This window comes from Lithobates pipiens, unplaced genomic scaffold (genome assembly GCF_037356315.1).
Source record: "Lithobates pipiens isolate NorthernLeopardFrog02 unplaced genomic scaffold, aLitPip1_a1.2 Scaffold_19, whole genome shotgun sequence".
NCBI lineage: Eukaryota > Metazoa > Chordata > Amphibia > Anura > Ranidae > Lithobates > Lithobates pipiens.
This window is the reverse complement of record NW_027507764.1, coordinates 154,551,161-154,562,954: the sequence shown is the minus strand read 5'-3', so window position 1 is coordinate 154,562,954 and position 11,794 is coordinate 154,551,161. Positions and strand designations below refer to the sequence as shown.

At 43.6% G+C, this 11,794-nt stretch overlaps 1 protein-coding gene across 1 annotated transcript in view; it reads right to left on the bottom strand.

Annotated features, from left to right (window-relative positions):
- Nucleotides 1–235: 235 nt before the first annotated feature.
- Nucleotides 236–11,794, bottom strand: part of LOC143998225 (pancreatic lipase-related protein 2-like) — a 51,423-nt gene continuing 39,864 nt past the window's right edge. The window contains exons 10-13 of the mRNA XM_077493927.1: nucleotides 10,232–10,370; nucleotides 9,596–9,707; nucleotides 8,687–8,854; nucleotides 236–340 (exon numbers count right to left, since the gene is read on the bottom strand). Coding sequence (XP_077350053.1) covers nucleotides 268–340; nucleotides 8,687–8,854; nucleotides 9,596–9,707; nucleotides 10,232–10,370 — 492 coding nt within the window. The 3' untranslated portion in view covers nucleotides 236–267. The remainder of the gene's footprint in view (nucleotides 341–8,686; nucleotides 8,855–9,595; nucleotides 9,708–10,231; nucleotides 10,371–11,794) is intronic.

Here is an 11,794-nt window from a genome sequence, read left to right as displayed (position 1 = left end):
CACTCTCGGAATTCCTAGCTGTGGACCGCTCTCTTCTCTTCCCTCCTATTAAATTAATAAAGTATTCATCACATTAAACAGGGAGGGTTGTTAAGGGTTGAGATTTTGAATACTCAACACCTCAGCTTGAGGGCTGCCCCTCAACCCCCCCCCCCCCCCCCATATATTAAAAAAAAAAAAAAAAAAAAAAAACACAAACAAACAAACACACCCCACCAAGAATTTTTTTTCTTCCATTTATTTTATTACCAATATATAAAATTGAATCTATAAAACATAACATTCTTCCAGAGTCTGTTTTGTATCTTCTCCAGTCAGGTCACCTCCACAGAACTTGTACCTGCATAAAGACATACAAAAAGCATTGTATTCTGCAGTTGTTGAATCCAAACAAAAAATACCTTAGTCTGCAAGTCTGGCAGTTAAGAGTCAATAATAACTTAAATAGGTGCTAAAGCTTTAATCTCCAAGTTTCCAAAGGAAAATATTAGAATATGTCCAGTGGCGTTCCATGCACTGTGGGCACCGCCCCCATGGATTCCTATGGTGGGGGCCGGTATTTTTTGAAGCACCTGATTAGAGCTAGAGGCTCTAATAGACTTCAAAATAGGGTGGGCTCGGGGGGCGCATTCGTGGCACAAACCAGGAAGGAAGCAAAAGCTGAGAGCTCCGCGAGCCGGAGACGAACGACACTTCCCCGGGGCTAAAAAGACACTTTTTTCTCTCCAATTCCTCCCTGCACCCCTGGTGGAACACTCAGCGCATGACGGGACCAAAAAGAAAACCCCCGCAGAATTACACTGTTACCACTCTCACAGAGGGCAAGGAACTATTCGTGAAACTAGGCCTCCTCTATGCGGCGGCCTTACCCAGAATGCCATCCACTCCTTGTCATTCTGCCATTTGGACCACCCCACCTCCCAGAAGAGATCGCCAGAATTTACGGCGAGACTAAATTTGTTTTTTCTCCCTGTTTGGTTTCTGATTATTCTAGGTTACGGAAAATGGAGAACTCCCGTCATGCTTTACAGCAACTGGACACTCCCAGCTCAAAACTGAATTCCAGTTGCGTTCGCTTGTTTGTCCCCTTAATCTACACCAGTTGAGGCCTGTTGGTCTCATCTGCTCGGTGATGCCCAAGCTGGTGGGCCCCCCGCAGGTATTTAAACATAACAATTTAACCACTTCCCGACCGCCGCACGACGATGTACGTCGACAGAATGGCACGGGCAGGCATATGGGCGTACCTGTACGTCCCTGCCTTCCCGCGGGTCGGGGGCCCGATCGGGCCTCCGCCCGGTGCCTGCGGCGGTCGGTATTCGTTCGCGAGCGATCCGGGATGAGGGGGCGGCCATTCATTCATGGCCACCCCCTCGCGATCGCTCCCGACGAATAGAAATCCTTCGTGACATCACTTCCTCTCCTGTAATGTAAACGCAGGAGAGGAAGTGATGTAATCTCTCCTCCGTGTCGGTATTTTTCGCTCCGACACCGAGGAGAGAGGATCGGTGAGTTGCACCAACACGACACTTCACAGTAGAACATGCCAGGCACACTCACACCCCCCCGATCCCCCCCCCCCCCCCCCCAATTACCCCTGCCCCCCAGTCACAGTGACACCAATGTCATTTTTTTTATTTATTTTTTATTTTTTATTTTTTTTGCATTGGTGTCATTTGTGACTGTAATAACTGTTAGGGTTAGCCCCCTTTAGTTCTAATGTACCCCCCTAACCCCCCCAATAAAGGTTTAACCCCGTGATCACCCCCCGTCGCCAGTGTCACTAAGGCTGGGTTCACATTGCAGCGGTTTATGAGAACGAATGTGATTCGCACCGCACTGCAAATCACATCCGATCTCTGTGCGATTCGAGTTCAGCCATACAGATAGTATGGCTGAATTAGTGTCGCACCCGCCGCAAACTCGCACGGGACCCTTTTTTGGTCCGCAGCAGAATCGGATCGCATGGGTGTTCACACCATGCGATCCGAGTTTGCAGATCGCACTGCGATATGCGAACTGATCTGGGGGTGTCATTAACATTTCACTGACACTCCCAGCAGTTCGCATAGGGCAGTGTGAACTGCCGCCGGGAGGCATGCGATGCGGGAACCCGCCGCGGATTCGTGGCGTTCCCGCATCGCTCCAGTGTGAACCCAGCCTAATAAGCGATCGTTTTTCTGATCGCTGTATTAGTGTCACAGGTGACGCTAGTTAGGCAGGTAGGTATTTAGGTTCGCCGCAGCTTTTTATAGCGCTAGGGACCCCCATATACTACCGCATAAAGCCCCCTGATTGCCCCCTAGTTAACCCTTTCACCAGTGATCACCATATAACTGTTACAGGTGACGCTGGTTGGTTAGTTATTTTTTTATAGTTTCAGGGCACCCGCCATTTATTACCTAGTCTCACTAGTGTACCCCTAAATTTAGGGGTGTCTACTTTCCAAAATGGGGTCATTTGGGGGAGGGGGGGGGGGGTTTGTGCCATCTTGGCATTTTATGGCCTTCAAAACTGTAACGCCCTTAGAAAGCCTGAAGGCGGTGCTTGGTTTTCGGGGCCCCGTACGCGGCTAGGCTCCCAAAAAGTCCCACATATGTGGTATCCCCGTACTCAGGAGAAGCAGCAGAATTTATTTTGGGGTGTCATTTCACATATGCCCATGGCATGCGTGAGCAATATATCATTTAGTGACAACTTTGTGTAAAAAAAAAAAAAAAAAAAAAAAAAAAAAAAAAATTCATTATGTCATTATTCAATCGCTTGAGGCAAAAAAATAAAATATTCAATGGGCTCAACATGCCACTTATCAATTTCCTTAGGGGGTCTACTTTCCAAAATTTGGGGGGGGTTTTGTACTGCCCTGCCATTTTAGCACCTCAAGAAATGAGATAGGCAGTCGTAAACTAAAAGCTGCGTAAATTCCAGAAAACGTACCTTAGTTTGTAGATGTGACAACTTTTGCGCAAACCAATAAATATACAATTATTGACTTTTTTTTTTACCAAAGACATGTGGCTGAATACATTTTGACCTAAATGTATGACTAAAATTGAGTTTATTGGATTTTTCTAATAACAAAAAGTAGAAAATATCATTTTTTTTCAAAATTTGCGGTCTTTTTACGTTTATATCGCAAAAAATAAAAATCGCAGAGGCAATCAAATACCATCAAAAGAAAGCTCTATTTGTGGGAAGAAAAGGACGCAAATTTTGTTTGGGTACAACATTGCATGACCGCGCAATTACCAGTTAAAGCAGCGCAGTGCCAAATTGTAAAAAGACCTCTGGTCATTTACCAGCAAAATGGTCCGGTCTGAAAGTGGTTAAAGCATGTACTTAGTCTATAAACAGAGTATTGGACTCTATGGTCCACACTGACATTGTTCTTTGGGTCAGTGGACCCCCGACATCCTCCTACTGCAGGAGACGCATTTCTCCACCAATAACCACCCACCCTATTTGGATAAATCATTTAAACAATGTTACTTTTCCACCTATGAGTCCAGATCTAGAGGGGCGGCTCCTGCACATTTACATTGGCAGAATGGCACGGCTGGGCACAAGCACGTACAGGTACATTGCTCTTTAAGTGCCAAGCCGTGCCATTCTGCTAATGTAAATGTGCAGGAGGCGGTCCTTAAGCACTTAAAGACAAGTATAAATTCTCCTGGAACCACAGCTCACTGCAATACTTAGGAATAAAACTAGCTCCTCACGTAAACAGATGTACTCAAACTACCTACAAGCCTTTTCCAATGTTAAACACCTTCTTAATCAATGACCGTATATCATTTTTTTAGGCCACATTCAAAATGTCTATCCTCCCAAAGCTCTTGTTCCTCTTTAGATCCCTACCTATATGTTTCCCCCCTCTACTTTACAAACAATCCAATCAGATCTGCTCAAATTTATTTGGCAAAATAAGAAGCCCCAACTGAGTCACCCAGTAATGTATAGGGCCGGAGTAAGAGGTGGCTTGGGATGCCTGGATCTATGGAAATGCTTCCTGGCATCCCGCCTTGTCCAAATGGTGCAATGGCACGCTTCTCCTACATCCATACCATGGCTGCAATTTGAGCGGATCTCAGTGGCTCAATACCATCTCCCAGGTCTTCTCTGGTCAGGGTCAATATCCCCTAAAGATATCACTCCACTAAATATTGTGGGCCAGTCTCTCTACCTCAGATCCCTCTACTGGAAGAAATTAAAGTTTAAATCTGACACTCCACTCCCGTCTTCCTTCATAGGTAAACCTTCATTCCCCCCTGTCTTTAACACAGGTGCATCATTTCACAACTGGAATGAACATGGGTTGGTAGACTTAGAATCCCTGCTACAGGAAACATCCCTTTGCTCATTCGCACACTTACAGCAAACGTTTGCCCTTGGCACATCAGATTTCTACCAATACCTACAGATAAGGGACTTTTTCTCTACTGCCCTGAGGGGCAGAGTAGAATTGACAAAAACACCATTTGAAGAGCACTATCTCAACTCTATACAGATATTGCAATGACTATAATACCACTCTAAAATCGGTAGCAATGGTGGGCTGGGAGGCTGAGACAGCTCAGGCATTCCCAAAGGAAGACTGGCATGATTGACAATATGCACAAATGCACACGCTCCATATCCATTAAAGAAACGGTCCTCAAACTTCATACCGTTGGTATTATACCCCAGATCGCCTACACAGGATGTACCCACTGGTTCCTGACACATGCTTTAGAGGGTGTCGGGACAGGGGCACACTCCTACATACATTCTGGAGTTGCAAAGTATTAGGACCCATTTGGCATAAAACTGCCACACTGATAACTCAGCTAACTGGAGTGTGTTAACCTGACTTACCAAATGTGTATATTGTATGCTGAACTCCCAGGAGTCCCCCCTCTACAACAGAAATTAGCTCACACACTCTTTGGTGCCATTCAATGGGCAGTCGCACTGAACTGGAAATGCCCCTCAGTGTCATGGCCGCAAGTACTCCTACGCATGGAGTCCATTAGATTGATGGAAAGGAAACACCATGCTCTCCTGGATGCCATGCACATCTTTGACCGGAAATGGGGCATATGGACAGCCCACCTGCTTAGCGCAGGACTTGAGGATCCCTCAGTCCCTGCTCCATCTACCCAAATGGATTAGGTTGCTTGAAAAGGACTTCTACAGTTGACGTTTATGATAAGCACCTTGACTGGCACATTACACTGCTGAAAGTTATATTCTGGTCGAATTATGTTACAACCCCTACAATTGTGTTTAACCACTTCAGCCTCGGACCAATAAACACTTAAGGACCAGAGGTCTTTTTCCACTTTCGCACTGCGCTGCTTTAACTGGTAATTGCGCAGTCATGCAATATTGCACCCAAACGAAATTTGCGTCCTTTTCTTCCCACAAATAGAGCTCTCTTTTGATGGTATTTGATTGCCTCTGCGATTTTTTTTTTTTGCGATATAAATGGAAAAAGAGCGAAAATTTTGAAAAAAAATGATATTTTCTTCTTTTTGTTATAAGAAAAATCGAATAAACTAAATTTTAGTCATACATTGAGGGCAAAATTTATTCAGCCACATGTCTTTAGTAAAAAAAGTCAATAAGCGTATATTTTTTGGTTTGCGCAAAAGTTATAGCGTCTACAAACTAGAGTACATTTTCTGGAATTTACACAGCTTTTAATTTATGACTGCCTATCTCATTTCTTGAGGTGCTAAAATGGCAGGGCAGTACAAATCCCCCCCAAATGACCCCATTTTGGAAAGTAGACACCCCAAGGAAATTGCTGATGGGTATGTTGAGCCCATTGAATATTTATTTTTTTTGTCCTAAGGGATTGAATAATGACATGCCATGGTTATATGTGGAATTGCACCCCAAAATATATTCCGCTACTTCTCCCGAGTATGAGGATACCACATGTGTGGGACTTTTTGGGAGTCTAGTCGCGCACGGCACCCCGAAAACCAATCACCACCTTCAGGATTTCTAAGGGTGCAAATTTTTGATTTAACTCCTCACTACCTATCACAGTTTCGAAGGCCATAAAATGCCAAAATAGCACAAAACCCCCCAAAATGACCCCATTTTGGAAAGTAGACACCCCAAGCTAATTACTGAGATGCATGTTGAGTCCATGGAATATTTTATATTTTGCCACAAGTTGCGGGAATATTACAAACTTTTTTTTTTTGCACAAAGTTGTCACTAAATGATATATTGCTCACACATGCTATGGGCAGAAGTCAAATTACACCCCAAAATAAATTCTGCTACTTCTCCCGAGTACGGGGATACCACATGTGGGGGACTTTTTGGGAGCCTAGCCACGTACGGGACCCCGAAAACCAAGCACTGCCTTCCGGATTTAAATATAAAATGCTACCAAAAAACCTGTTAGCGATGGCAGGGATCAGGCCTGACTCTGCGATCGCTGCAGTTATGTGTTTAGTGTTTTGTAAGTGACAGTGATCGATCGATACTGCACTTGGGTGGGCTGGGCAGAGGGGCAAAACGCAGGTGCTAGCAGGTATCTGGGCTGATCCCGCTAACAATGCGTTTTTTTGGAACCCTAAACTGCTGGGGACGCTAGTATAGATCTGATCAGATCAGATATTGATCTGTTCAGATTCTATAGCACTACGGGAGGTGTATGCTTTGCGTGTGGGTGTTAGCGGTACTGGCACTAACCTAGCGCTGCCTGGGGCGACGCAGACCCTGACCCTAAAACCTAATTGATATCACCCGCCGGGTGATCAGGGGGTTAAACCTTTATTGGGTAATAAATGGTGGGTGCCCTGATGCTATAAAAAACAAACTAACCAGAGTCACCCGTAACACTTATACGGTGATCAGTGGTGAAAGGGTTAACTAGGGGCAATCAGGGGGTTCAAATTTTTATTAGGTAGTATATGGGGGTCTCTGGCACTATATAAAAACCTGACGGGGAACCTAAATAACTAACTGGCTAACCAGTTATACTGTGATCGCTGGTGAAAGGGGGTGAAAGGGTTAACTAGCAGCAATCAGGGGGTTAAAACCATTATTGGGTAGTATATCGGAGTACCTAGCGCTATAAAAACCTGGCGGTGAACCTAAAAAAATAACTAGCTACCTAGCGACACTAGCGACACTGATGCAGCGATCAGAAAAATGATCGCTTAGTGACACTGGCAAAAGGGGGTGAAAGGGTTAACTCTAGGGGCAATCAGGGGGTTAAATCTTTATTGGGGGGTGATAGGGGGCTACCCTGGACCTAACACTAACTGTCCTGACAGTTTTTACTGTCACAACTGACACTGAATGCATTGATCAGTAAAGAAATGATCAATGCAATCAGTGACACTGTGACTGGGGGGGGGGGGGGGGGGTTTGTGTGCCTGTGTGTACCTACATGTCAGTGTAGTGTTGGTGCACACTTACTATTAGTCTTCTCCTCGTAGTCCGGTCAAAAAGACCGCCCCGAGGAGAATGACATCACTTCCTCCTTCCTGTGTAAACAATACACAGTGGGAGGAAGCTTCTCATTGGCCAGGAGCGATCCAGAGGGGGTGGCCGAAAACGAACGGCCATCCCCTCATCACGGAGCGCTCCTGGACCGAATCGGACCGTCGTATCCAGCGGGAGGGGGTCCGATTGGACCCCCCACCCGCTGGAAGGCAATCACGTACATCTACGTGATTGTGCCTGCCTGTGCCATTGTGCTGACGTACAATGGCAATACGGCGGTCCTGAAGTGGTTAAATATCAAGGTTTCTAGTTCTTCCTTTTATTTTAGATTTATTTTCCTCCCTAATTATTGGGGTGACTACTTATTACAATATTCTTATATTCTGTTCGTAGACGACATGAGAGATGTGCATGCCATCAGATTTATCCTATCTCACAATTGTACTTATTGTTCTCTTGGTGCCTGTACACCCTATTTTTATGTTTTACCTTAATAAAAAAGGTTTGTAAACAAAAATAGGATGGGCTTGGGGCACAGAGAATGTGCCCTGATCCCACCCAATTGTGTGACTATAGTGAATAAATTTGCCATTTTCACTAATCTGCATTTGATGGGCACAAGTGGCTGTGCATGATGGGCACACGTGGCTGCAATTGATGGGGGGGGGGTCAGTATTTGAGTTTACACCCCCCCCCCCCCCCAAAAAAAAAAAAAAAAAAAAAATTGCCATCAGCCGCCACTGAACAGGTCCAAAAAGCCAGTTCCAAGTGTCTGAGAGCTATGCCCTACACACTATTCCAGAGTCTTGGGTGATTTAACATCTATGGAACTCCAGGTCCTATGCAATAAAAGCTGTTTTTTGCTTCAGCTTGTTACTTATCCGTTTTTCTTATTGGCTTTACAGGCCAAATTGGCATAAGGGAAAGGATTTCTGATAAAACAAAAACTGCCCTACCATGCCTTCCTTTGAGGTAAAAAATTAAGAATGCCAAAGAATAGCCAAAGGTTTTACTGATGTGAAGCCAACACATTTCAGAGTTCTTAGAATGCCCTCTTCAGGGGAAAAGATTTCACATTAGGTACAAATCGGTAAGATTCTCAAAAGTCAGAAACATTATAGACCCCGGTTGGCTTATTTTAAGACACAATTACACCCGAATTTGGATATCATTGTAGAACTTTCAATTTTTTTCTATCTCAACAGGTTGCACAAAATTCAATTTTAATACATACATATCTCCACTTGGTCCGTATACCAATGTGACAGCTGAGGCACCCAGCTTGGGATGCAGGATGGTGAAGATACTTTTATGCCAGACAAATTCCACCGTCTGGACAGGATTCACATCTAGCTCCACATCAACAAGAGAGGAGTAGGTTAAACCAGATCGAAGGAGTCCACTGAAAAAGTAAAACGTTAATTGGCAATCCCTCTGATAAGTGAAGACAAGTTAAATACAAGTCATAAATTTATTTAAAAATATCCAACATAAATAGTCTCAAAATGTCCTTATTTCAAAAGGTAGGGATGAACCCTTTATATTTGGGGTCTGTCAGACATGCACATTACATATGCCTTAGAGGTACATCAGCTCTGCAACTAGCATCTTGTCCATGGATGATCAGCACCCAATGTTTAGGGAGATAGGGTCAGATAAGATCGACATCTAGTAGATGTAAACTCACACCAGAATCTTCACCTTACTATAGGGTAAACTCAATCTTTAACTTGCTATGGGTAGGGAGAAGAAAAGCCATCCCTTCCCCCCCCCAAAAAAAAAAACTGAGAACGGTCATCTTCTGCATCAGCTTCCTGTCTACAGGCACATCAGCAATGGATAATGACAACAGTGGCCGATCATGCCTATGTACGTAATGTGTGTTGAAATTGTCACTTATATTCTCCATTGGAAGCCCATGTGACTATGCAGGGACAGGGTGGTGTTGCCCTGTAACTGGAAGTGCTTGAGCAAGAACCTTCATGGCAGAATCACAAGGGATTTTAATGACAGCTGAAAGATTTAGGAGATTGGCAAGGACTTGCATCAACAAGGAGTTTACATATAATTGAATGCATGCTAGGCCAATAAATTCTCACAGGTCCCCTTTACTATGCCCAAGACCAGCAGCAGTCCAACATACCTGTAAATTTTATACAGACCGGAACATTCAACCTTTCCACAAAGAGATATGGAAAGAGACCCCAAAACATATTTCGACCCCATGATTGTGATAGATATGTTGTACCTCCAGCCTAGGAATAAGACATTTTTCTGTTAGAGGAATATCACTCTTGGCATTATGGAAAACCCTCAATATCTGCACCACCCTTCAAAAGAGACGCTTCCAACCTTAGTGTACATGTGACTGGAGTTCGTTGGTCACAAAAAAAAAAAATTGATCAAATTTCACACATACATGCTGTTGCATGTTCTTTAGCATAAAAAAGGTGGATCAAGGTATAACCTACATTAAAGTAAAAACATTAGCTAGTTTATGGTAGGTATTACACATGCAACATACAAACTTTCACAGTCTGTATAAGAGCAAGGCTACAACAGCCTCCCTACTGTAATTCCAGCTTTAATCATTTTGGTCATCTGAACCCTCTAGTTCCCAGGAAGGGTACATTTATGTAAAATGAAACTTAAGGATTGACACTAGAAGCGGATCTACAGTAAACAGCTCAGCCTGAATTTCAAACACAACAGGTCTGAAGGTTTCTGCCATGTGTTGCGCAAACTATAAAACATAGTTTCCTAGAATGAACCTACTTACGCAGGACATTTGAACGGTCTCCAGTGTTCAGGGAAAAAACCTGGTTGATTGTAGAGTCTTGAAAATGACCAAGCACATATTCATCTGCCTTGTACCCCATGAAGGCACAACTTATTTTGGTGCATGGGAACCCAGATCCCTAGGAGGAAAGTTCAGAAGGCATGTTTTGAACTGTAGTGCTTATCGGGGGGAGCCATAAAGAAACTGCCAGATTTGAGAAGTTTCTACTACCATCCTATCTGTTCTATCAGGATTAATGTGATCTAGAGCAGACTTTCAACTAAGGTGGATTACCCTTAGGGTGCCTTGGCAAAATGCCCAATAAAATTGCATACAAGCCCTCAGGTGGATCAAGCCTGCCTTTTGGTTACACAAAGCCATAGATTTTCATAGTGCACTAATACAACCTTCCAACTGCTGGAGTCCTAACAACCAATGACAGTATCGGTTGATTAGGATGATGTCAAGTGCCTGCACGGCATCCTTGTTTGCACCACCCCCACTCCTCTCAGTCAGCACTAAGGAAGAAGAGAAACATTGCATTATTAGTCAATACCAGTCTGCGATGGTATATATACTTTGGAAGAATAACTTGTTTCTCATGTTGGGTGTTGAGCTTTACATATCACAGCAACATTTAAAATGTTTAGTTTTTTACATTTTAGAATAAGTTGCCCTTTGATTGTGTAGGATTTTAAAGGATGCCTTGACTGGAAAAAATAAAATAAAAAAAAAACAAAAATGTTGAAAAACACTGATCTAGATCCAAAACTTTTGTAGAAGACTTTTTGACATCCATGTCCCATTGGAAAGATTCCCCCTCCAAATCACCCTTCTGTCTTGGTGACAATCGTTAAATTTAAAATTGCTTAGGTCTTTTTAGGATTGGGGGGTGTTTAATACCAGCATTAAACAGTCTATTCCTCTATACTGAAACCAAGTGTTGAGCACACATACTCAATGTATAGCATTTCCACTTCTGCTGCAGTGAAGTATTATGATCCATTATCCATTGATTAATGCATAAAGTTGGAGAGAAGAAATACCTCTCTTTGGCCAATTTGAGTCAAGATGCAAGCATTTCTGAATAATGCAACTCTGTCAGACTATCATTTCTGAATTTCAAACCTAGCAGGTCTGATGAAGGGATCCATGTCCTCCAGAAAGCTTGTACGATTAAAAGAAAAAATAGCTGATAAAGATCACCTTTTGCAGCTAGGATAACAATACCATTTGTTATATGTTCCCATTCACATAGCACAACTTAGAGAAGTACAGCCAAAGGTTGTTTGATTGTACTTCCCCCTGCTGATCATGGGAGTGCAGTTTGTTCTGCACTCTTGATTCATTTTCAGCAGACAGTGGGTTTAAGCCCAATGTCAACAGAGCAGGTCAAGGCTCGGGAAATATTGCGACCATATGGCTTGGATCCACCCAGGAGCTCAAACCGGCACCTGGCTCAATGAGTCATTGAGAGCCTGAGCCAGCCTCAACCTAACCCTACAGCCCAGCACTCCAGTGAGGTCAGTTTAACCCTTCCTCCTTCAAAATGAACATTATGGC